General features: G+C 40.7%; 1 protein-coding gene across 9 annotated transcripts in view; it reads left to right on the forward strand.

The window, feature by feature from the left end:
• The window catches only part of DYNC1I2 (dynein cytoplasmic 1 intermediate chain 2), a 61,165-nt gene extending 43,936 nt beyond the window's left edge, over positions 1-17,229 (forward strand). For 6 of the 9 annotated variants that reach the window (XM_056110188.1, XM_056110192.1, XM_056110190.1 and 3 more), the window contains 4 exons: positions 347-491; positions 11,861-12,001; positions 14,268-14,393; positions 16,586-17,229. In XM_056110188.1, coding sequence (XP_055966163.1) covers positions 347-491; positions 11,861-12,001; positions 14,268-14,393; positions 16,586-16,699 — 526 coding nt within the window. In that variant the 3' untranslated portion in view covers positions 16,700-17,229. The remainder of the gene's footprint in view (positions 1-346; positions 492-11,860; positions 12,002-14,267; positions 14,394-16,585) is intronic. The other 3 variants (XM_056110189.1, XM_056110191.1, XM_056110194.1) reach the window with 1 other exon arrangement.
• Positions 17,230-27,358: the final 10,129 nt, after the last annotated feature.

A 27,358-nucleotide genomic window follows, 5' to 3' on the forward strand; every position in this document is an offset into this window, starting at 1 on the left:
AAAAAAAATTGAGTGTCCAGATGTCATCTCAAATACAGATCACCTTCCCTGCAAAGCTTTTGATTTAAAAGTAGCCTAGCTTTCTCCTTACATGTAGTCTTTTTTTGTCGCTATCCCACAACCACAGATATTGGGCTTTTGAGGTTGGCTGTATGGTTCCAAAATGTTCTTAGTGTTGTCATATTTACATAGAGATGTTTGCTCAACATAATTCTGGTGTGGTATAAGCTCTGAGTGGAGCTTGTTGAAATTATTTCAAAGTCTGATATTTAAATTCATAATAAAATGTATTTAATGTGTTCTACTTATAAGAGATTTCCCTAATATTTTCATATTTATGTCACAGCAAAGCTGGAATCAGTGAGATGTTTGAGGGTCATCAAGGACCAATCACTGGGATCCATTGTCATGCAGCTGTTGGAGCAGTGGATTTCTCACATCTTTTTGTCACTTCATCATTTGACTGGACAGTAAAACTTTGGACAACTAAGGTATCCCAAAATAGGTGTCTGCTCATTTGCTCCAGTTTCTGACACAAGGTGGTGCTATAATACTATGTAGGAAAAACCAAGTGCTTTCTAATAACAAAAAATGCACTGATAGAGCAAACTTGGTAACAAGTTACAAAGGGCCAGAGAGATATTACAAGGGTTAAGGCAGTTGCCTTGCTGGCAGCTGACCCCAGTTTGGACCCCTTATTCTGCATATGGTCCCTTGAGCACCCTGGTATGACTGAATCCTCCTCCCTTGCCCCAAAAGTTACACAGAACATGAATGAATTACCAGATATGGTTTTCATAAAAGTGTGCCAACAGATACATTAACCCCACATATAACCAAAGACCTGTCTTCCCTCTACTTCAGGCTTTTGAAGTACAGAATTTTTTTTACCCTGAACGAGATTGTGAGGATGGGTGCAGACACTGAGTATCTTATATAGCACCTCACATAGTAAGTCATCATAGAAGACAGACATTTGCTCTTGGAAAGTTTGTTATTCAGAAAGTCTACATTATACTTTGCATTGCATCTTAGGCCTCTAATAATTCCAGATAAATATGATATAACTCTAAACCATTGAAAGTTAATTTCAAGGCAGATTCTAGGAAACAAAACTTCCTGTGATTTACTATGATAGGTAAACATTATGGGCTCATTTGACCCCATTTTAATGTCAGACCACCTTGACTTTACTGTCCTCTTTCCCTGCAGTTACTTTGTTGTTAGCATTGCTGCTTAATCAGAATAATAGAAATTCTGTTTAAATTCATTTGTAATCATGCTTCCATCTGCTTTATTCTGAGTATTGATCTTTTGAGTAATTTATAATGAGGCAAAGTTTAGAGACATTTGTTTTTTCAGTGTTTTTGAGAAAACCAAATAGTCTTAAGAGAGTTCTTCAGTCTTAGAATGAGCTCATATTTATTTATCAAATACTGGCCACAGAAATTCTTGTTCCTTTTTTTTTTTAATGCTTTATTTCATCCAATTTTAAGTTAGAAAAATTTTTGCCTCTAAAAATTGTCTTAAATTTAATTGAGTATTTTCAGGTTTGATATTATTAGAGATTTTTAAAAGCACAAATTTAAGATCTAAAGAAGGGAACAGAGTTCTCAACACCATTTCTAGCTTGTAATAGACATTTGACCATGTTTGGCTCCTTCTCGTCCCCTTCATGGTAGTATCCAGCTCTGCAGGCCTCAAGCAGTGCCTCATCCTCGGGCCTTCACGATGAGCCACCAGCCCAGGTTGCTGCTTGGGAGCCCCCACTCAGTTAAAAAAACAGCAGCACACAGAAAATTCTGCGAATTTGTTTCCTAGTGTTCTAAGAAAAGGGTGTAAGCCAAAGAGATAGTACAGGATTTAAGGCCCTAATTTGATCCCCAAAACATGTCTCTCAAAACAATGCCCAAAACACAGCCAGGAGTGATCCCTGAGAGCACTGAACCAGGAGTAAGCCTTTAGCACAAGTAGGTGTAGCTCACAAACCAAAAGGAAAGTGTGGGGGCTGGGGATGTAGCTGCAGTAGCAGAGCACATGTCCCACTGGTGTGAGGCCCTGGTTTCTATTGCAGGCACTGCATGGTTCACTGAACACAGGTTTCTGAATATGTTATTTATCACCTTTGTGATCCTTTAGACACAGGAGTTACTATATCTTTTAAAGTTGTTGGACAATTTTCTTTTTTTGGTAGTTGAAAAGAATCTTTTGTTTATTTTGTTTATTTATTCCTATTTTTAATACTATAGCGCTTTAGTTAGACTGTCTTCTTATATCTTTAGGATTGATGTTTCCATCCTTACATATAATACCAGCCAGATTGGGAAATGAAGAGTTCATCTTGCCTAAACATGAACAGAACTTACACTATGAGAGGAGGCTGATTGATGTTTGCTTTTGTGATACTACACAGCTGGTTGATTAGTGGCAGATATTTTTTTGTTCTTGTGTTTTTTGCTGTATTTCAACATAGAACAGCCTCTGAATAAGAATGATGGACTGGCATTTCTTTATCTTTGCTAATTAAGCTAGATATTTCTTCTTCTATGAACATCATAGTGAAAACTTACTCATTCAGCTGATGTATGTATGCATTTCTTTCAACCCTCTCACCACCCATCTTTTTCATTGTTAATGACCAAAGGATAGACCATTATAGAACACAGTATCTTCTTTATTGTGGTTGAATTTGTAATACTGTGTACAATAGTCTTAATGTTCATGCTTTCGATGTACAAAGTTAACTGCACCCCAACCACCATTGAACTACCAAAGACACTTTCCTTAGGTCACTGCTAGTCTGCCTCTTTTATCCTCCTCAAACTCTATTCTCCTTCCACTTTGTGGCCTCAGTCTGTAGTTAAAGTCCATAGGTTTGTTACTATTAGAGACTGTCCATTCCCTTGCTTTATTTCACTATGTACCACAGAGGAGATTATCCAGTATGTCCTTCTCACTCAAACTTATTTTGCTTAATATGACACACTCCAGTTTCACCTATATTGTAGCGAAAGGTGAATTTCATCTTTTCTTAATAGTCGAGTAGTAGTCCATTGTGTATATATCACGGTTTCAGTATCCATTCAGCTGTCATTGGACATTTGTGTTATTTGCCTATCTCGGCTATTGTACATAGCACTACAATGAACATAAGTATACGTATATTTATTTTTAAACCATTTTTATTGATGTACCAGGATTTACCATACTGTTCAGTATGCTATTCATGCATTTTATTCCAATATCAATATCACTCATGGACTGGAGCAGTAACACAGTGGGTAGGGCGTTTGCCTTGCATGCTGCTGATCCACTCCGTGAAGTATTCGATATGCCAAAAACAGTAACACCAAATCTCACAATGGAGACTTTACTGGTGCCCGATTGAGCAAATAGATGAACTACAGGAGGACAGTGCTAACAATGCTAATCACACTCATAACTAGGGGGCCCAATTCACTTCACCAGCATCCCAAGAGACCCTTCCAGCCACCCTTTCTTCCATAAAATTTCAAATCTGGGGCCAGAGAGATAGTACAACAGGTAAGGTGCTTGTCTTGCATGCAGATGACCAGGTTCAATCCCTGGCACCGCGTATGGTTTCCCAGGTCTACCAGGGGTGATCTTGAGTGCAGACCGAGGAATTGGCTCTGAGCATAGCCAGGTGTGACCTACCAAAAGAAGTTCAATTCTGTGGACAAAAATCTCTCAGTTCCTGGAGTTCTAGGTAACTCATTGTTGAGCCTAGCTGTACTTGGGCCACCAGGGCTACCTCCAGCACTGCCCATGGAGTCATGGCCGTGCTGAGATGGAACTGAGGGTCTTGTTTGTGCTCGGGATATGCTCTTCTTGCATTCCCCTACACCTCCAAAATTACTGTTTTCCACCTTTTTCTGCATGTAAGTAGTTCTCTACTCTACGAAGGATAAAGACGCAATAGTTTGCTGAGTAGATGTTTTTATATTTGCCTTTTCAAGGATCCCAGAGTCATTGTTTTAATCATAAAGTTATACTTCATGGTTAGTTGTTAGCACAGTAGTTTCTAGCATACTAGCAACACAGTACCTGTGCCACTGTGTTCGCTAGAAAACTTGTGCCACTGTGTTCACCAGTGCAATGATAATGAATAACTTTTTTTTTTAAATGTAGGAGTATTGCTCTTTATTCAGTCATTGATTAGGCTGATTGACTTGGGCATGAACTCCACCTTACTTTTTTTTTTTCCTTTTTATAAATTTATTTGTTGAATCACCATGAGAGCAGTTACAAAGCTTTTGGGCTTAAGTCTCGGTCATAAAATGATAAAACACCCATCTCTTCACCGGTGCCCATTTTCCACCACAAAAAAAACCAGTATACCCCCCATCCCACACTCTCCCCCTACCTGTGGGGCAGATGATTTCCATATTACTCTCTCTCTACTTTGATCATACTCAATATTTCGACACCAGACCCACCATTATTATTTGGGATTTTATCCCAACACTCAGATCTGCCAAAAAGGCAACCATAGACAATTTGTTTTCTGTTGCTGGTTGTAAATAACATATGATGTCGCACAGCTGCAGTAGTGGCTGTGTGATTTTGGAATTCTGAAATTTTGACAATTAAATCTGGAGGGATTTTTGCCAAAACCTGCTGGGTTCCGAGATTTGTTCCTGAGTCTCTGGGATCACGGCCATTAAGCAGCTTTATCAGGAGCCAGAGAAGCTGTTCATGGGTGGTGACCTGGGGTCTCATTGGGGTGGGGAGGAAAGGGCCAGCTCCACCCCCATCCTGTGAGGCCCCGTATGTCTTGTCACAGTGAGCCCAAACTTGACTGTCCAATGGCCTCTGGAGGATGGCGGTCACCAAGTTGCCAAGGGGGAGCAGGCGGAGGGACAGAACCCTTTCCACTTTGGGGTGGCCTGGCACCGGTAACCTGCTGTGGGGACCAGACGCATTTCTGCCAAAAGCCGCTGGATTCTGAGATTTGTTTCTGAGTCTCTTGGATCTTGGCCTTAGTTAAGCAGCTTGATCGGGAGCCAGAGAGGCCACTTGTGGGCGGTGACCTGGGGTCTCAGTGGGACGGGGAGGAAAGGGCCAGCTCCACCTGCATCTCGTGAGGCCCCGCGTATTTCGTCACTGCGGGCCCAAACATGACTGTTCAATGGCCTCTGACGGATGGCAGCCACCAAGCGGTCAGGGGGAACAGGCCAGGGCACGAAACCTATTCCCACCTGGGATGGCCTGGCGCCAGTAACTGCTGCAGGGACCAGATGCACTTCTGCCAAAAGCCACTAGGTTCCGAGATTTGTTTCTGAGTCTCTTGGATCATGGCTGTTAAGCAGCTTGGTTAGGAACCAGACAGGCCGTTCGTGGGCAGTGACTCTGGGTCTCATTGGGGCCAGGGAGGAAAGGGCCGGCTCCACCCCCATCCTGTGAGGCCCCGCATGTCTCACTGCAGGCCCAAACCTGACTGGCGGATGGCAGCCACCGAGCCATCAAGGGGGAGCAGGAGGAGGAACAGCACCCTTTCTCCCCTGGGGTGGCCCGGCAACGGTAACCTGCTGCAGGGACTGGATGCTATTCTGCCAAAAGTCACTGGGTTCCAAGATTTGTTTCTTAGTCTCTGGGATCATGGTCATTTAGCAGTTTGAATAGGAACCAGAGAGGCCTTGCCTCCAATTATATAGCTGAGCCGGAGGTGGTTTGGGGTGTATCTCCCACATACCTAACTTTTGGCCGTTTACTTTCTTGGTAAACTTGGCTCCAAGTTGTTGGGGACTGGCCAAAGGCACAGCAGCAATTTTGGGGTATCTAGAAGTCTGAAGGCACTATCAGGCTGCTGATTCACTCGCCTCACAGGTACAGATTGACCTGTTGACAGCACCATACCCCAGAGTAACTGTTTTTAAAAACAATCATTTCTCTTTTTTAAATTGAATCACCATGAGATACACAGTTACAAAGTTGTTCATGATTTATTTTAGTCATACCCAGCACTTCAGTAGTGTACATTTTTCAGCACCAGAAAGCAATCTTGTTTTAAAAATAATGTTTCTGGTCCATTTTGAGCTTTTTAAGTCAGTTTCATGTTTATGAATAGATATTTTTTAAATGCTTTACTTCTCTTTTTAATACTTTTTGAAATAGAAATAGAACCGCATGGGGCCAGAGAGATAGTACAGCAGGTAGAGTGCTTGCGCTGCATGCAGCTGACCCAGGTTCAATCCCCAGCACCCCTCAAGCCTGCCAGTAGTGATCCTTGAGCTCTACAGAGCAAGGAGTAAGCCCCAAGCACTGCTGGGCGTGGCCTCCAAGCCAAAACAATTAATTGAACCCTCCTAAACTAGAAGGGTCGCTTTTTAGATGTCTTTGTGTCCATCAAGATTTGACACTGTCTTAGTAACAAAACAAGATTTTTTTCTTTTTCATGTTTTCTATAAGCCTCTAAAAATGTCTAGAAATCTCACTTTGGCACAGCTTCAGATTTTGTTTAATATTTCTATAGCTCTTTTCTAATTTTTGCCATATCAATAAATTATAATGTAAATCAGAGTTTTGGGTTGTTAAACTGTTTTCATTACTACTTTGGACTTAGCTAATTTTACTAAAAAGACAAAGAAAAATAATTTTCTCCTTTGAATACTCAAGTTTTAACCAACTAAGACTATTTCTCATATATTCGAAGTACACGGTTAAATTTTCAGAATTTGAAGTTTCACTTTGGTTCAGAAGCACTTTGGTGAGCCTGAAAAATGGTAGCTTGTATGTGAGCTTGTAATTATTAACCCAAAGGTTAAGAATGCAAATGCCAAAGTTAAAACCATAAGTGTAATTTCTTTGAATCAATTTTCAGACTTTCAGAATCTAAATTTTTTTCTCCACAGTCTCTGATGTCTTAAGTTCTCTCCTTATATTAGCAGCTTATCTGTTTAACTCTCAGAGTACCAGCATTAACAGGGTTAAAGAATCCTCCCGCTGGGCTCTGGAGACAGTTCAGAGAGTTAGAGCATATGCTTGGTGTGCACAGGGCCTGGGAATCAAACCCCCAACCTCCTCACCACTCTACTTTATGCGGCCTCCCATCACTCTTCGACAGAGCCCTCCTGTCCTCCAGCACCACTGGGGACATCCCCCCGATCCAAGAAATCTTGGAATAGAGATTATATATGTAGTAGCACTGTAGCACTGTCCTCCCATTGTTCACTGATTTGCTCGAGTGGACCCAGTACTGTCTCCATTGTGAGACTTGTTACTGTGTTTGGCATCTCGAATATGTCACGAGTACCTTGCCAGGCTTTGCCGTGTAGGTGAGATACTCTCGGTAGCTTGCCCGGCTCTCCAAGAGGGGCAGAGGAATTGAACCTGGGCCGACCATGTCGGCCGTGTGCAAAGCAAATGCCTTACCCATTCTGCTATCGCTCCAGCCCGTAGTAGACCATTAAAATAAGCAAATAACTTTGCATTTGTGTGTTTCTTGGAGAAAACTGGCTGACCATCGAGACCCAGTGCCCCCTGGAAGCATTTATCTCTGTAACTTGTTAGGGCCAGAGTCCAGCTTGCCAGTTGCACATTTAGAGTCTGTTCTGTCAGTCTACTGGAGTTGATTAGCTAGGGAGTGCTGACTGGAACGAACAGTCATCTAAGACACTGATACATTAAAGAAGGTCAATTTATTAACTTACAATGGGAAACAACTACCAGAAAACCCATGCTGGCCCGACCAGCTCATTATTTTCTTATAGACAATCCACATAGGAAGCCAAATTATAATCAGAAGATTGCTTAGTGAGCAAGGGATTGAAACGAAAGTAGTTTTCTAATTTGAATGTTTAATGGCATCAAGCAAAGATAACCTAATTCACTCATCTTAACATAGAGATGGCCTTGCTGTGGGTGGTAATTCTCAGAATCATGGGCTGAGACTCTTAGGGGCAATGCTTGAATTATCTTAACTTTCTTGTAGGACTCTCTTTTGTATCGCCATTATTATTATTTTTTTCTTTTTGGGTCACACCTGGCTATTTTTAGTGGTTACTCCTGGCTCTGCACTCAAGAATCACTCCTGGTGGTGCTTGGGGGGCCATATGGGTTGCCGGGGATCAAACCTGGCTTGGCAGGCAAAGCAAATGTCTTACTGCTATACTATTGCTCTGGCCCAAAAATTTTAATAGATCCCTTCTCAAAAAGTTAGTACCTTCATTTGGACTTTATTACTGATCTTGAAATCATTTCCTTTTTTGAAGAGAGCTTGTTGGGATTTTCCCATTTGATCCAGGTAAAGATATACTGCTCACATATCTAAAATCACTTTCCTGTCAGCTTTCTGTATTTGCCGGTAAGGAATCTTGGAATTCTTAAATTACCACAGAAGAGTATCGAATTGCTAGATTCATTTCCAAGGGGCTTCTACAGCAAATTGCTGCAAACCGAGTGACTTTCAACAACAGAATATTTTTTCTTAGGGCCTGAGAGATAGTACAGGGGTTAAGTAAGGCCTTTTTTCTTTTACATATGGCTGACCCCGATTTGATGCCCTGCACTGCATATCCCCAAGCACCAGCAGAACTGATCCAAGCCAGGAGTAAACCTGAGTCCTGCCAAACATGGCCCCCAAACTGGCCCAAACAATTTCTTTTCTCAGAGTCTTGGGGTGTAGAAGTTTAAAAAAGCAAACTGTTGACAACTTCCGTTATTTTTTTTAAGGCTCTGAGGGAGAATCTGATCCTCTGTCCTCTGCCTCTTTCCAAACTTCTGGCGATTGCCCGCAGTCCTGGTGCTCCTTGGCCTCTAGCTCTGCATGTGGCATCACACGGTGTGCTCCTTGTCTGTCTCTCTCAAAATTCTCACTCTTCTAGCACAGCAGTCACACTCTATTAAGGGTTCTCTCTAATGTAGAATGACTCCAGCATAACTTGATTGCATATGTAATGTTCCTATTACTAGATAACACCTTTTAACTTCCTGGTACGCAGAAATTTGGATGGGAACATAATTTAACCAATATGTAACCACAGAAAAGGGGGCTTGGGGGGGATTGGGGTGTGTGTGTGTGGTTGGAAAGGTGGCTGAAAGAGCCAGTGTGCATGCTTTGCCCACAGGAACCCCAGGTTCAGTCTTCAGCGTGTTCCCCTAAGCACCATTGGAGGTGATCCCCTGAGAATCATGCTAGGAATAGCAAATGTATGGCAAATGCATCTGTATGACCCTGAAACATAAACACATACATGACTCCTTGACTATAGTTTGTATTCTTGCCGCTGTACCAAGTGGACTACCTTTGCTTATTGGAATGTTTTCCAGCATTCAAAAAAGCCTTTTTTGCTTCATTCTTTTGGCAGGTATATTTGAAAATCATGTTTGTATAAAAATTTTACACCTGCAGTAAACTTTAAACATTATTTAGGGATTGGGGAAATAGCTCAGCTAGGAGAAAGAAGCCTCACCTAGGCTGTGAGGTCCTGGGTTTAACCACAACATCATGTGGCCCTCTGCATCACAAGCACCACAAGGTGTGGCCCCTATTTAAAAAAAAAAAATTGAGGGGAATGGAGCGAGAGTACAGCAGGTAGGGTGCTTGCCTTGTACCTGGCTGTCCTGAGTTTGATCCCTTGGCATCCCATATGGTCTCCTGAGCACCACCAGGAGTGATCCCTGAGGCAGAGCCAGAAGTTAGTCCTGAACAGTGCTGGGTATGACCCTAAACCAAAAACAAACAAAAAGCCATTTTTCTGATGTCTCACTTCTTAATCTGTGACTCACAACCTCAGATAGGGCCATATAACTGAATGTGGAGGTGGCAAAATAGTTTTTTAATTGTCTTAAGGGCTAGAGAAATAGTGCAGCAAGTAAGGCACTCATCTTGCACATGCCTGACCTCAGTTCCAGTCTCCATATAGTCCCCAAGTCTTGCCAGAGTGATCTCCAAGTGCAAAACCAGGACTAAGCCCCTGAACACAGCTTGGTGCGAACCCCCCCCCCAAAAAAAAATTGTTTTAAAATAAATTTCTGGGGCTGGAGAGTTTTTATATTGGGTAAAATACTTTCCTTGCATGCGGCCAGGGTTCAGTTCTGCATGGTATACAGCAGGAATAATTCCAAGTACAAAGCCAGGACTAACTAATGCTTGAGTATCACAGGGTGTAGCCCAAAACACAGAACCTCATAATAATAAATAATTTACTTTATTATCAGCAAAAGTTTGATTTGTACATCTATTTTATATACATGTATATGTAGGATCTTGTGAAAAATTCTGAGACTGAAAGAGTCACAAGTGGGAAAAGTTTAAGAAGTTGTGGGGGGCTGGAGCAATAGTACAGCAGGTATGGCGTTTGCCTTGCAGGCAGATGACCCGGATTTGTTTCCCAGCATCCCATATGATTCCCCGAGCATCACCAGGAGTCATTCCTGAGTACGTGAGTCAGGAGTAACCCCTGTGTATCACCAGGTATGACCCAAAAAGGAAAAAAAAGTTCTGGGGCCAGAGAGTTAGTATAACAGGTAGTTAGTATAATAGCCTTGCACATGGCCGGCTGGGTCATATCTGGCACCACATATGGTTCCCTGAGCACACCCCCTCCTCCCAAATCCTCCCAGCTTAGGGGTTTAAAATGTACAAGTTTTTGTGTTTATATAGTTCATTTTTATTTCTCTTGGACATGTACCTTGAAATGAAATTGTTTAATCATATGGTAACTGTTAACAAGTATTTGGGGGGAACTGCAGCAGTGTTTTTCAAAGCAGCATTATCAGACTCGCACTTTAAGGAGAAACAATTGCTGATTCTGTTGTCACAAAGATTTACTCCTGTGTTTCTAAGAATTTTGCAGTTCTCTCTTACATATATGTCCATTATATTCCAGTCTCTGTATGGTATGAGAAGTAAGGGGGGTCCACATCATTCTTCTATAGTCATAAAGCCACTTGTTGAAAAGGCTCTATCTACTCTTTTATTTGAGCCCCTGCCCCAGGGAAGATTTGTCAAAATAGCTATAAGATTTGACTAAACTCCTTTTCTGTTGCTTACTGTTTACTAATGAAATTACTCATTCAGAAGGGAAAGAGTAAACAGTTATAGTTTTTTCAGTTTCATAGTCTAAATTGTCTCTTCCATGGATTATCTTTCACTATTTGCCTATGTGATCTTATGCTTTTTGAGATACGGGTTTTCTACTTTTTTTTACCACTTTCACCTGAACGTTTTCTCTGAATCTTTTTTCCTATGAACTTTGATTTTTTTTTTCCCCACAAGTTTCTCTGACAAGACTTTGTTGGAAGCACAGCTTTATTCTGTATTTGCCACTGCTCTCATACTCCCAGAAACCTTCCACTGGCAAATGTTTTTCTAGTACATTTTGCTTCTTTTTTAAAAATCTATGATATCTACAAGTTAAGAAAGTGTAGTACAGTAGTTGATTCTTAGTGCATAACTCCAGGTAATTCTATAGTGGCACAAATTATAGGAACTTTTACTAGGCTAAGTTAGATATTAAAAATGTTGCCCATTGAGGGGTTGGAGTGATAGCACAGCAGGTAGGTTGTTTTCCTTGCATGCAGCCAACCAGGGTTCGATTCCCAGCATCCCATATGGTCCCTGAGCACTGCCAGCAGTAACCCCTGAGCATTGCTGGGTGTGACCCAAAAAGAAAACAAAAAATGTTGCCTATTGAAAACTGGGGACATTGGTGTAAGGAAGTGGAGACTGGTGAAGGGATTGGTGTTGGAACATTGTATGCCCGAAACCCAATCGTGATTAACTTTATAAATCACAGTACCTCAATTTAAATGCATGTGCACTTGCACACACGTACATACAACATATTTAATGTATGTTATATTTTGACTGTGCTAAGAATCTTCTTTTCCCTTTCAGAATAACAAGCCTTTGTACTCGTTTGAAGATAATTCAGACTACGTCTATGATGTCATGTGGTCACCCACACACCCAGCCCTGTTTGCCTGTGTGGATGGCATGGGGAGACTGGATTTGTGGAATCTCAATAATGACACAGAGGTGAGCAGAAAAATAACAAAAATTGCACAGAAAAATAGAAAATTGGAGATTTATTGAATAATTTGTGAAATTTCTTTATCCCAAGGAATGTAAACGGGCTGTGTGATTGTGGTTTCATCACAAAGGAGCCAAATAAGCTTTGTATCCTAAATAATAAACAGCATGCTGTGCAGAGCTGAAGGGAAAATAATGTTGCCAAGAACACTGGGGCATTTCTTTTAACTTCTGAAAAGCACTATCATGTCTCTAATATCCTGGCAAAGTCTCATTCATAAAGCAACTAAGCTATTTTTCATTCAGTAGGTTTAGAAAGCAAATATTTTAGGCTGTTCAAGTATACCCATCTTTATTGTGAATTTCTAAACGACCTCTTGAAAGAATTATATATCATCCGTGAACATTTGTCTTCATATGACTTATTTGAATGAAGGAAAAATCATTTCTTTTTCATGAAGAATTGAGAACAAAGTGTTATGGTACTAAAACGTAAATATAGAAACCACCAAACCATTTTCTAAATGCCATACTAAAATTACTTCTTGTCATTGAAATTTAAGTGCCACTTTTATTTTTAGCCATAGGTATTTGTGCCAGCTTAGGGAAGCTTAAAGTGTTTCTAGAATTCTGTTTTACTGTGAGGTGGTAAGAACAATGTGTCAGGGCTGGAGCAATAGTACAGAGGAAGAGTGTACCTGCTTTGCATGCCACCTCCTGGAATTTGATCCCCAGTACCATATATTGTCCATCCCCCACCTCCCCAGCCCTACCAGGAATGAATCTGAGCACAGAGCCAGAAGTAATCCCTGAGCATCACAGGTGTGCCTCCCCCCCCAAAAAAAAAAGTAGTTTGTCACAATTCTGTCAGTAACAGTTTCTGAAGTAAAAGTCTTGGTGTGTACTTCCTTTCCCCCTCTTTTCCACATCTCTTCATGGTTTTTGTTTGTTTGTTTGTTTTTTGCTTTTTGGGTCACACCCGTTGATGCACAGGGGTTACTCCTGGCTCATGCACTCCTTGATTACTTGATTACTTGAATTACTCCTTGAGGTGCTCGGGGGACCATATGAGATGCTGGGAATTGAACCCGAGTCGGCCGCATGCAAGGCAACCCCCTACCCGCTGTGCTATCGCTCCAGCCCCACATCTCTTCATGTTTTTTAAGGCATCTTTTCAAATATTTTGAAAATGGTTAGTTATAGAAGGCAAAGAAGTTGTATACTGAAATTGTAAGAATTTCAACAGTATGTTAGCTGCTTGTTCAATAATTTGAGAAAATTTAAATATTGTTAGGAAAAAGTATTTCTTTTTGGAAAATTGGACTTACCTCACTATATATTATAGTTGCCTAGAATTGTACTAGTTTTAATTTCTTAGCTTGGGTTTTGATGTTGGAAATTAGTGGTTACAAATAAATTTATATCTTTCCTAGATCATGAACTCAGTGAATCTGGGTAAAATTTTTTTCTATAATGATTTCATCTTTCTAAGGGATTAAAATCACTTGGGTATCACTGATGTTAGAGAATTATTATTTATCAAATTTCAAAAAAATGTGTTACATTTTTAATCGGGGTCAAACACTGAGTGTTTTCTTTTTGTGTACAAAATATCTGCAACTTAAGGAGAGGTATAGGCAGGTTCCAAAGGACTGGTACCATTGTATTGGTGCCATCTTCTTGCTCTGTGCCAGGCAATTCCTGAAAACTAGAGGCTCGGGAAAGAACCATACTGTACCTTCAAGTATGAACTGTTTCTGGGGACAGTGGCTCAAATCACAGTTTTTAACTAGAGATGCAAGCTACAAAAGTAATTCCTATCTGCTAAAATTGAACTGTAAACTGTTTATGAGGGTTTTTGAAATGTTTTTTTTAATAGGGTTTTAGCCATCTTTTTTCAAATAGCTTGACTTCTTAAAGAAGTTAAAACCACAAAGAACCCTTTATCAAAGAAAAGTTCTTTCAAAATGATGTACCAAGTTATATGTGAGAATTTTTCATATAAGAATTTCAGTTATTTTCCCAAACCATTTTCAAGAATTGACTGTAATGTCATTCATAATGTATCATTGAAGAGAAAGAAAGTTGGGGAAATTCTTTTCTTCTCTATTCTTTTTTTCCTTTTTTTTTCTTTTTGCCCCCCACAACTCTGTGTTATTTTAATTTGTGTTTTTTAAAACACATATTGGAAGGAAGATAAATTACTTTCTTACACGTTGATGGAAATCTTGATGAAATTTTTAACATTGCACTATATTTTAAATGATTCTAGGTACCAACTGCCAGCATTTCTGTGGAGGGAAATCCTGCTCTCAATCGTGTACGATGGACCCATTCTGGAAGAGAGATTGCCGTGGGTGATTCTGAAGGACAGATTGTTATATATGATGTGGGAGAGGTATGAGGCTCATCTGTGTAATTTTGATACATCTCTAGCATTCACCACATTGGAGGGACAGTATCTTGGAGGTTAAAACTAGTCTTTGAGGTTCACAAATTGTAGGAACCATATGGTTATGAAAATGAAACAGTTTTCGTCAGAGAAGTAGCTCTTGAGATTACCTCTGTCCACATGCAACAGATCTTGAGGACAAGATGATATATTAGAAGTTGATGTTCTTTGAAGCATGCCATGCTGAAAACTTAAAGTTCTTTTATTTTTTTATTTAAATACTATTTTATTATTTGCTTATTTATCTTTGGAAACAATATTTTTAAGGTTGAAGAAGAAGTTTGGTGTTATAGAAAGACTTTGGGGCTTTACAGAATTGATACTGAGATAAAATTTCAATTTTCTCTGTTAGGGACGCATTGGGGCAAAGTAGTAGAAACCAAAAATTTGCTTGGGAGAGTTATAACTATGGGATATGTGAATCTTGACTCAAGCCTTGTTACAAGCCATTGTCATTTAATCCAACAGGATGAATTACAAGTCTCATCTTCAGTGCTTGGGTCAGCTGTACACAAGTGTCATTTATTTTTCTCCTTTTTAGCTTTGACTAGTAGGTTAGTCACTCTGTCACTGTGCTTTATGATTTCGCATCTTCCCTTGACACTGAATGATTTCTGCCTACCAGATCTTGAGGAGAGGGAGGTAGAGTGAACCATTTAGGACATTCAGTTGAACTCTGCACACATGGAAATGCTCTTTCTGCACTCGTTCCCATCTGGCCATTTCTAACCAGAAATGTGGTTACAACTGAAGAACTAAATTTAAAATAATTTTAAGATATTTCTTTTTAATTTGAAGTATTTCAAATGTACATCATTATGTGTGGCTCATAGCTTCCATATTAAATATCAGTATCCTCTATCTAGTCTAATAGGATATAATTTAGAAGCAGCCACAATCTTTTCCCGCAACGGTTTGTGTCTTAAGGACAATTTCAGAGTTTTCCAGTATTATAGTTTTGGTCATTGGACTGCTCTAGTGAGGAAAAAATACTAAAAGCCTCCTTTTCCTTTTGCTGTTGCTGCCTTACTAAGGTGATATTTAATGGGAGTGGACAGAGATAGTACAGTGGGTAAGGCACTTGCTATTAGCCCCGGTTTAATCCTTGGCACCACCTATGGTCCCATGAACCTCTGCCAGGAGTGATTACAAAGCCAGCCAACTGTGGTCCAAAATTAAATAACAAATAATTTTTTAAAAAAGGTGCATACTGGGGCTGGAGAGATAGCACAGCGGGTAGGGCGTTTGCCTTGCACGTGGCTGACCCGGGTTCAATTCCCAGCATCCCATATGGTCCGCCAGGAGTAACTCCTGAGTGCAGAGCCAGGAGGAACGCCTGTGCATTGCCAGGCGTGGCCCAAAAACCAAAAAAAAAAAAAAGGTGCATATATTTTTTTTTTCGTGTGTGTGTGTGTGTGTGTGCGCGCGCACACACTATCAAACTCGGGGCCTCAGAAATGCAGGTCAAGTACTCTACCACTGAGCTACAACCCTGATTCTAACATACTCTCTGGTGAAGCTACTAAGATACCAAAAAAGATTGCCTCATGCTCTAATACCTCCCCCAAAGAAACCAGCTCTTATAAACCATGATGCTTCAAAGACTATTTCATACTAGGAGTGCTGCAAGAAGTCACTGCCACTGTTGTTCATCGATTCGCTCGAGTGAGCCCAGTAACATTGTGAGACTTGTTACTGTGTTTGGCATATCCAGTACGTCACGGGTAGCTTGACAGGCTTTGCTGTGCGGGCGAGATACTCTCGGCCGCGTGCAAGGCAAATGCCCTACCCACTATCACTCTAGCCCCGCTGCAAGAAGTAGAAGTAGAATTTTTTAAGGCATTCCTCCCAGCAGCAAAATTCATGAGGATTTAGTCTTAGAAAGTATCATTGTTATTCACCCTTGCACTGAGGGAGATAATGGCAAAATAATTTCTACAGCAGTCAAAACACCCTTCACAGACACAACCTTTTGTTTAAAAATGTTGTAAATCACTGTTAGTCCCTATAATTATGGAAAGGTTATTTGGGTCAGTTATTACTTTTTAATGAAAAAATTACTTTGAAAACAACTGAATAATAGTGGGTAAGATGATTCTTCTCTCCGTGTATATAACACGTTGCCTTCCTTCCAACAGCAGATTGCTGTGCCCCGGAATGATGAATGGGCACGATTCGGACGAACACTTGCAGAAATCAATGCCAACCGAGCTGATGCAGAGGAGGAGGCAGCTACCCGAATACCTGCTTAAGCTCTTGAAAGGAGTCCTGTAACTTTAGTGGGTGGGGCAGACTCCAAGTAGATCATAAAAATACTTGCATGCTTCTGTTTAAATGCTAACTAAAAGGAAATTTCATGGATTAAACTGTGGGTTTAATGCAGCAAGCAAATCTTACAATGTCCCTTTTTATATAACTTCCTGTTCTTTGAATTTGTGTCATTTTTAATACAGCTGATTGCCTTTGCAGTGTGAAGCCTTTTCAGATTCTTATATACAGGTGTTTATTTGGTATTAGTTCCCTTTTTGAATTCTTTTCAACTTTTGACACTATAACTATTATTTTTAAAGCATACACTGAATAAGTTCTGCATATTTTTAAATAATCACAAATCCCTGTTATACTGATGTTTCACTAACCATAATATGTAGGAATGTTGTTTATTCTTAGCTGTAGCATGCATCCAGTTATCCAGATTCTGTTCTAATATCTTTTTTCTGATTTGTAATTCATGAACTGATAGCTACCTATAAATAAAAACAAATATGCTTTAACTTTTAAATTTTCAGTTTGATAATTATTCTTACAGTCTTGATGTTTCTAGTCTCTTACAAAGCGTCGTATTTTTTCTTTCTTTAGCATCTGTTCCACATAACAAGTCTCAATGTCACAAAGCTTTCTACCTGAAAGCACAACAGATAGTATACTGTTAGCTTTCCCATTATATAAACTGATGTGTAGATAATCGCTCAGTGAAAAAATTTCTCTCTGATTAACTTTCACTTTACACCCATATTTTATTTCCAAAATATACTTAATATAAAGAATAAGTAGAAAGTTTTCTTTTGTTTTTAAGCATTAAATATTATAATTTTATTAGCTTCTTGTTATTTTCAGTAATTGAAATTACTGTGTGTATGAACTAAGAGTTAAAAACCTCCTTTAAGAGAAATCATGGTTGCAATAGGAGGGAAGGAAAACTGCTAAAATGAAATTTGTCATTGATCAGCTGCATCTTGAGACCCTGTCTATAAGGAAAAGTAAATGATAGATATCTAAGAACCAGTGTTAAAATCAGTATATTTCAGGTCTAGAGGAAGGACAACAATCAGATATTGAGTTTGCTTAAGTATCTGATCATTATCAAATTTTTTAAAACTGTTTCTTGTCCCTTGCCTTGGTTTTGGCCATTGTCCTTTTAAAGATCTGTTGTTGTTGTTGTGGTTAGTTCATCTGTTTTTAGGCCACACCTGGCGGAGCTCAGGGGCTCCTCCTGGCTCTGTGCTCAGTAGTCATTTCTGATGATGCTCAGGGAACCATATGTGGTACTGGGAATCAAAGCAATGTCAATAGCTTGCAAGGCAATTGCCTTAGTCTTTGTACTAGCTCTCTGGCCTTGTTGCTTTAAAGTTTTAAACCAGTAAAGATGGAAGATTGGGAATAGAATTTGAACATTTTTTTTTATTCCCTATTTTTTCGTTTGGTTTAGAATCACACCTGGCAGTGCTCAGGGAAAACTGGAAATGCATTCAAGGATCACTCCTGACAGTGTTCAGGGGACCATATGTGGTGTCGGGGATTGAACCCAGGTCAGCCATGTACAAGGCAAGCACTCTACCACTGTGCTATCTCCCCTGCCCCATATCTTTTTAAAGTAATTCTATAGAACCAGAGAGATAATAAAACAGTAAGGCGCTTGCTTTGCTTGCAGCCCACCCAGGTTCAATCCCCAGCACCACACTACGGTTCCCTAAGCACCTTAAGGAGTGATACCTGGGTGAAGAGCCAAGAATAGCCCTGAGCACAACCAGATATAGCCCCCTAGGGAACAAACAAAAAGAGTAATTCTAATAGGGAGGTAAATTCCAAATAGTAAGACTACCTTTGAGTATTATCATAGTATAAGAAATAATTGGCAGGCATATTAGACTTAATGCTAGTTCTAGCTCAGATACTCAAGTATGTTATTATCCCAAATTTTCCATCTCTGTGCCTCATTCTTTAGGTCTCAGAATCGAGTTTGGATTCAGTGATTTCTAAATTTTTTCCCAGTTCTAAAATTACTAACTATAATTACTCCAGGCGGATTTCCATTTCTATATAGTCTGCCTTCATAAGTTGGCACCCCATAGTATATGAGAGTGAATTTTTTTCTAGCAGCAGGCAGATATTTCAGGGTCACTATGTTGGTGAGTCCAAAATTTGATTATAATAGCAGACACCCAAGGGAACAGCAACAGAGAGCTGGTCTTCAGTTGGAAGCTGACCACAGGGGAGAAGAAGGTAGAACTCTGGCTAGGGGTTAAGGGTACACTGGGACAATAGTGGAGGGACGTGGGCATGTTGATGGAGGACATGATGCTAGGACTGTGTTATGCATGAAACCTCATCATTTACAAATAAATTCGATATGCCAGACACAGTAACAACAAAGTCTCCAATGGAGACGTTACTGGGCCCGCTCGAGCAAATAAATTTACAATAAATAAATAAATGTAAATTATAGTGCCTAATATTTTTTGAAAGATTTGGTTTCATGGTCTGGAGCAATAGTACTGCAGGTAGCCGACTTCCCTTGCATGCTAACTAAAAGTAAATTGACCTGAATTCAATCCCTGGCACCCCATGTGACCCCCTGGAGCACAAGGAGTGATCCCTGAGCACAGTGCCAGGAGTAAGCCCTGAACACCACCGGGTGTGGCTCCAAAGCCAAAGGAATATCTTTGATTTAACTAGGATACCACTGTTTTTGTATTATAAGCAGTCATACCATGACACTAGCAGTTAATGTACTTCAGTTCTCAGTTTGCAATAATGACTTGAAAATGGAGAAACATAATAATTAAAACCAAGGTTGGAAATCAAGAGATGTGACAAATCAGACGCCTCTTCTGTGTCTACATGCTTTGGACATACCCAGCAATGCTCAGGGTTTACTCCTGAGCACAGAGGACCATTTTTGGTGCCAGAGATCAAACCAGGGTCAGCCACTTTTGGAGCAAGTGCCTTCCCCCTGTACTATCTCTCAGGCTCCATGTAATGTATGGACTTTAAAATTTACCCTTCTGTAGAACTTTTTGGGGGAGGGGGCCAGAGGCCGAACTCCAGGAGTCACTCCTGACAGTACTTGACCCAGCTGTTTAAAAAAGATTCTGTACTCAGGTCAGTGATGCAGTGGTGCTCTGAGTGGAATTATGTGATGCCAGGAATGAACTTGGGGTCACTAAACTGTCTCCCCAGCCTTAGAACAATGGCATTTATTTTTGATGGGCGGGGTGGTTTACACACCCAGTGGTGCACAGGGCTTCTCCTGGCTCTCTGTTAGGGATCACTCCTGGCAGGGCTTAGGAAACCACATGGAGTGAAGGAATTCAACCTAGGTCAGATGCATGCAAGGCAAGCGCTCTTACACAATATACTAATCTCTCCAACTCCAGAACAATAGAATTTTTAATGTTTCCACAACCTTGAAATTGCAGTTTTGCTGTGTAATTTTTTAAATTGGAAAAAAAACTGTAAAATTAAGATATATATCAAAGAAGTAGAGCTCTTCAGTTACAGCCCTAGATGGCCCGTGGCTGTGATAAAAATGAGTTGTGTCAAACATGTTAACATCAAAGGTGGCAGTGTCATGGTCAATCTTGGATACTTAGGAGTGAAGGACCCAGTGGTCTTTCCCTGCTCTGGAGAAGTCTTGAACCCCATCCCCCACCCCACCCCTCTTTCAACTTCTTTCAATAAAACTACTCTGTTTCAGTTGTTTTTTTTTTTATGTACTTTACCCTGGTTAATGATTCAATGATGAATTCCCATTGAGTCGTTTTTGCCTTCTCCAAGCTACTTGGGAGGCCAGAAAGAAATTCTTGCTTTCCTGCCATTTTCTTGCTGATTGCTGGATAACTAGAGAACTTACAGGTTTGGGTAATATCTCTGGGAATCTGATTTTTGTTTTGTTTTCTGTTGGGACCGCAGCCAAAACTGCCCACAGAGCTTACTCCTGGCTTTGTGCTCAGGGATCATTCCTGGCAGTGGTTGGGAAACCATATATGGTGAATCTGATTTGTAACTTTTTTACTTTTTTTAATTGGGAAATTACTGATAAATAGATCTGGTAATTTTTGTGCATTGAAAGTCTCAAATATGAAAATAAAAACAACTCACATTCAGTATTTTCTTTAAAGGGGCCAGAGAGGTAGTACAGCAGGTAGAACACTGGCTTTACACATGACTGCCCCAGGTTTGACCCCTGGCATCACATATGATCACTGCCAGAAGTGATTCCTAGAATGCAGAGCCAGCAGTAAGATCTGAGCACAAAGATCTAAAATAAATGTCCTTTGAAGTAGAGGGTTATAATTTAAAACATTTTTAACTCGTTTTTCTTCTCCCCCAAAAGGTAATTAACGTGGATGTACTTACTGTATTAAATTTTTTAAATTCTTACATAGAAGTAATACGCGTTAGAAAAAGATCCTGCAAACCTAGCTAGGATGCCAGCTGCAAGATTGTGAATAGTCGCATTGTAATGCTTTCTCAATGGGTGATATTCTCAGACCTTTTGTTGAACTTCAGGGTGTACGTGTTCTCTTTCTGCTTGCCACATTCACAATTCCCAACTTCTTAGTGTTCGAATAGATTTTAGGTATTTAAGTTTTCAGTATGAAGCTTCTAGCCACAGATAGTTTCAGCATAGCCAATCAGCAGTCTTTTACAAACTTTTCTAAAATTGCAGTATTTTGTGTTGTTAGTTTCATAGCAGGAATCTCGGGTTTGGCTTCTTAATATTCCATTACCAGTTCCCAGTTGGAGGATGGAACAGCTTGCACTCAGGTAAGCTTTCAGAAAGGTCTGTTTCATTTTGTGAGGTCACTTATTCAGGTCTCTAGTAATGTATTATCCTGCTTCTCTTTTAATGTACTTGATTTGGGCAGAAAGCTGTGGGGCAGTGATTGTACAGGGTGTCGATCCCACCCACGCAGTGCTGAGCCTGCAGAGACCCAACTGCGCCTCGAGAAATCAGGTGTACCACTGGCAAGACTGTGATGATAAGTCGTTTGATCTTTTGTGAATTCTATACTGAATTTTTAAAAAACTTTCTGAACAAAGTAGTCGAAATGCTTTGGAGCAAAGTCGCCTATATTTAAGGGCAGCCTAGTATCTTAAGAAAAACAACATTGGCCTTAAAAGATGCAAGTTCTATTCCTATTACCCCCCTTACCAGCAGAGTTACCTAAGTCATATATCAATATTCTGATCTACTAAGTTGGGGGAAGGCATAAATAATAAGGTATCATACAAATAGGGGATTTAAATATATATATGTGTATAAATATGTATACATATGTAATATATATATATTTACACACTTTGGGGCTATCTGAGCTATGTAACAACAGCTCATTCTCTGAGAACTAATTGGCTTGGCTTGGTTTCCAATAAAAAAATGTTTTCAATTCTAAGAAATTACCTCACAACTCAAACCCTTGACAACTCTCAGATGTTTAGAAGTAGCAGTGAACTGAAGGCAAAATATTAATTGTTCTCAATTAAACATAGTCTCCTACTCCATTCTATAGCAAAACTATAGCTTATATTAATAGAAGAAAATGACCCACTCTAAACTTTCATTTTATTACTCTATCATGACTTTTATGTTCATTATGTATAAAACAAGGACTGTGATACTGAGGGCCTTAGAAAAGAGAAGCTCTTGATTCAAATCCAGTGAATGAGCAGACAAATGCTTGACTACACAGCTACAAAGTAGCAAAACTGAAATAAGTCACTTCTACTACCAGGATCTGCCCTAAGGACATGTCTTCAAGTGTTACAAGGTACCTTTTCTCCTCTCTAAGGTCAGGACCCTTGGAAGTAACACATGGTCACTATTGGCAGCGGGTGAATAGGAGGAGGAGGAGAAGTTGCATGCCACTTGGGAACCTGCCTATGGCCTTCAGGCTTAGTGGAAGCCCTCAGATTAGTTGTGCAGGAACAGCTTTTGTCTAACACTTCTAGATTGGCAGATATCCACTGGTTCATTGTATCCAAAATAGGATTTCCAGAAACAAGTCAAAACGTGACTTGGTAATGAATATCAATTGGGAGAAAAAACTTGGTAAAATTACTAGCTCCCCTTCCTAATGGGTCCTATTTCCGATCGTATGTGATAGAATCATGAATTTGTCAGTGCATTGAGGGTCATTGGCTGGATTTGGAGGACCCTTCATCGTCCACAGGCAAAAGAAATCCCCTTAGCGCTCCTAAAACTCAGGAGCTACTTCAGTAGAATTTGTATCAATTGAGAAAAGGAGCTTTTGTGTTGAAAATCAGAAAAGTAGTACAGTGTAATATGAAAGCAGACTGCCCCTAGCTTCCCTGCTCATCTTACTTCCTTCATCTCTAAACTTTCATGATGTGAATGAATGCTACAGTAGGAACAGTGTTGTAAGACAGTAACTGGGTAACACATCCACAGAGCTCAAAAGCCCTAAGAGGCAGATTGAATATCAAGGCATTGTGCTTCAGCAGGAATGAGATAAACTGAGAGGAGACACTTGACTACCAAATTGTAAGGTAGGTCGATGCCTTAACTTTTAAAACACGGTAGTCCTGAGCTTTATATTTGCCTTAGAGCCTCAGATGTGGAGTTAACTTGTGTTGAAACTCCTGTTAACCGTGCCTTTGAGCAAATGCGCTTTACTTTGCTAAGCTTTTTTCCTTGTCTGTCACTTTATAGGACAGTTATAGAATTAAATCAGAAAAGTAGGTGAAGATGCAAACTAAACTGTAAGGCTCTGTGCAAATGAAGGATTGCTCTGGTGATGAGTTTAAATTACAAATAAATTTATAGGTTCTTAGCTGTTAGAAGTTAAAAATAAGCTCTGACAACTTCAGAAAATTTTGCTACCATGTCTGCTTAATGCTATAAAAGACTCTGTAGCATGACCAGTTTAAGATTCTCTTCTAATCTTTAATTTAAAAAAAAAAACCGGCTGGAGTGATAGCACAGCGGGTAGGGCTTTTACCTTGACATAGCCAACCCAGGTTCGATTCTCAGCATTCTATGTGGTCCCCCGAGCACCACCAGGAGTAATTCCCTGAGTGCATGAGCCAGGAGTAACCCCTGTGCAATGCCGGGTGTGACCCAAAAAGCAAATAAATAAATATTACTAGCTTCTCCCATGCTCTATTAAGAAATGGAAACCACAAAAACAATTTAAAGTATTTTAAAAGTAATAGAATTGGGAAGATCTGTCAAAGATCTTGCACTAATACTTAGACATGACTCTTTTTTACCCAAAATTTGCTTCTTATGTCTTATAAAGAACAGGCCTTTATTAGAATATAAAATAGTAACTCTAAAACCATGTGGTTTTACAATACCCAAAAGGAAAGAGAGACAGAGAAAGAGAGAAAGAAAGAAAGAAAGAAAGAAAGAAAGAAAGAAAGAAAGAAAGAAGAAAGAAAGAAAAGCGCCTGCCATAGAGGCAGGCAGAGAGTGGGGGAAGTGGGGGATGATGGGAAGGAACCTGGGGACACTAGTACTAGGAAATGTGCACTGGTGGAGGGATGGGTGTTGGAATACTATATGACTGAAATCTAATTATGAACAGCTTTTTAAGGGTCTGTCTCAGTGATTCAATAAAAAAGTTTTAAAAACCAAGTGGTTTTAATAACTTGTAGAATTAATTATTAATGATTATAGATGCATACATAAAAAATAAAAATAATAAAGGCCCTCCCGTTGATCATCGATTTGCTCGAGCAGGCCCAGTAACGTCTCCATTGGAGACTTTGTTGGTACTGTGTTTGGCATATTGAATACGTCACGGGGAGCTTGCCAGGCTCTGCCGTGCGGGCGAGATACTCTCGGTAGCTTGCCGGGCTCTCCGAGAGGGGCGGAGGAATCGAACTTGGGTCGGCCATGTTGGCTGCGTGCAAGGCAAACGCCCTACCGCTGTGCTATCGCTCCAGATGCATACATACATGTATGTATTCTCATTTATCCTCTATGTTACAGGAGCTGTTACTAATTAACAAGAACAGAACTACTTGAACCAGATTTCTGTAGTTATAATTTACAGCTAATTTTCATGATGTACATGAACCCACTATAGCCAGTTGTAAATTATAGCATGGGGTCGCTAAACATAGAATTGGGGGCTACGTAAAAGTCTCTTAGCTGATAGAATCCAGTTCCATCATACCCCCACTTGGCTAAGATACCAAAATCCAGTAACTGAACCAAGGCAATCTGATTATTACCTTCCACCCTATGTTATTAAAATTGCAATGAGCAGGAATGACACATTTGTGGTGTTCACACAAATTTTTTTTAAGACGTGCTCACCAGGGTCACCCAGCTAACTACTTGTGAGGCACTGGTACACAGTGTTCTGTGAAGTTTGCACTCCTATTCATTGTGCTTGCACATATGTTCACCAAGAATCACACTTACTGGTGCTTGTACATTTTTTAGATGTAGTGCTCACTAAGGCTTTCACCATTTTGGTGTTGTTCACACACTTGGCTGCTGTGTGCTCCAAAGTGCTTGCATTGTCGGAACTTGCAGACAGAATGCCCAGGCTCAAACAGCAGAACTGCTAGAATCTTCCTTGGCACGGGTAGGGCACTTGATTTGGATTCATGACCACATGTACTGGCAATGCTGGTGCAGCAATCTAATTTAGTACTGTGTTCTTAACTACTTTCCTGTATGGCCTTTGTGATTTTAGTCATTCAGTTAGTGTTTTATTCAGATTAACCTACATAGAGTACCACACATTTAAACAACTGTAGAGCAGCTCTTAAGGAAAGACAGAAGGTTAGTCTGAGTTCTAGGGGCCTATAAAAGGATTCTAGATCTTTCTGTTCTCCTGGCTGACTCACACTGCTGGAAGAATAGATTTGATATGGGAATGTAAATTACCAGTGACTTAAGATGGGGATAGCCATAAGGAACATCTGCAAGCAAGCAGGACTTCTGTGGGGCAACTTTCTCTTTCTTAGATGCATCCCTAAGATTTTCAGACCCTAGGGGAATAGGTGAAAATTCTTCGGTGTTATAAATAAAACCAATGTGTTTTAATTTATGTTCCTATCATGCATGCGCAGCTGGAATTTAAGTTGTTTTCAGATTCTCTTAATTCCACACCGGAAAGCAGGAGGTTGGGAGGCCAGCCCACATCTGTGTGCAATAGGTATCAAAGAAACACTTGTAGATTTCTTTTTCCCGTTCCTAAGTTTGTCCCCTGCAAATAGCCATCTCTTGATTTCCTTTTCGATTCAGGGAGTACATTTTGTGGAAGAAGGGTGGTTGGTGGGGGGAGAGGTTTACACAGACCCTGGAAACTAAATGTTTAGGGAGGATTATTATGGACACCCATGAATGACCTGGAACATGACTCAGAAGAGAACAAAATTGCTCTATGTGCCCATATCCTATTGGCCCAAGGTTCTGTGCCCCAAGGAGAGGCATGGGGGGTGAGGGGTTGGGAACATTAGGTGGCAAGGATTGAACTCGAGGATCCTGCATAGAATGCATTTGAGCCAGCCCCCTGTGCCATTTCATGGCCCAGCAGAGCTCTGTTGTGTTACTCTGACACTCCTGCACGTCTTGAAATGCTTGGGGTCAAGCGCTAACTCAGCTCTAGACCCAGGCAGCTGGGAGCGTAGAGGTTATTATTGGGATACCCATGAATTCTCAGTTGTCAGGGAGTTGTTAGCATCCAGCCTTGGAGGGGAGGGGGTTGGGTATGAGAGATTCTCTCTCTCTCTCTCTCTCTCTCTCACACACACACACACACACACACACACATACACACACACATATGTGCGCCTCTAGACTGCTGCTTTTTAGAATTTTTTAAAATTTATTTTTTAATTGAATCCCTGTGAGATAGACCCTTACAAAGCTGTTCATGGGTAGGTTTCAATCATAGTGTTCCATACCGTCCCTTCATCAATGTACGTTTTCTAGCACCAGCGTCCCTAGTTTCCCTCCCGTCACCCCCACCACACCCCACAGCCTGCCTCTATGGCAGACTCTCTCTCTCTCTCTCTCTCTCTCTCTCTCTCTCTCTCTCTGTCCCCTTCCCTCCATCCCTGCATCCACCCCCCCTTTTTTGGTAGGCTGCTTCTTTAGAGCAGGCTTTCCCAGCCACTTCAGGTTATCAGTTATCTTCAGTTATCTTACCCGTGGTCTAGGTCTGGTCCATTGGTTCTGCCACTTTCATGGGAGTTCAGGCAGGAGGAGCCATCTGGGAGCTGCAGGTAGAGCTGAAGCAGCTAGGACTCGGGTGAGGAGGTGGGAGGAGGGCCTGCCGGCCTCCAGGGGAGATATCCAGGGCTTGGAGTAGGAGGAGGCCATAGGCACTGCACCTGCAGCTCCTTTAGTTCCCACCAGCTCCCTACAGGTAGAGGGAGGAGGCACCAGCTCCAACTAGCTGCATTCCAGAAGGCCCATCCCTCAGACAAGGGCGAACCTGGCACCCACAGAACTTCAGTTTGTCTCAGAAATCCCAGCCGCAGGCATGGAACGTGGCTTCCCCCAATCAGTCCTGGCTCTTCAGCTGTTCATTGTCTAGTGATTGCGGCAGCCAACATCCCGGCGCCACGGGTTCAGCTCCTCTGAGCTGCCCAGCTGAGTGGCAGTGACAGGCCAGGACTCTTGACAGATCTTATTTATAGTC

This window comes from Sorex fumeus, unplaced genomic scaffold (assembly GCF_029834395.1).
Source record: "Sorex fumeus unplaced genomic scaffold, SorFum_2.1 ptg000009l, whole genome shotgun sequence".
NCBI classification, from domain to species: domain Eukaryota; kingdom Metazoa; phylum Chordata; class Mammalia; order Eulipotyphla; family Soricidae; genus Sorex; species Sorex fumeus.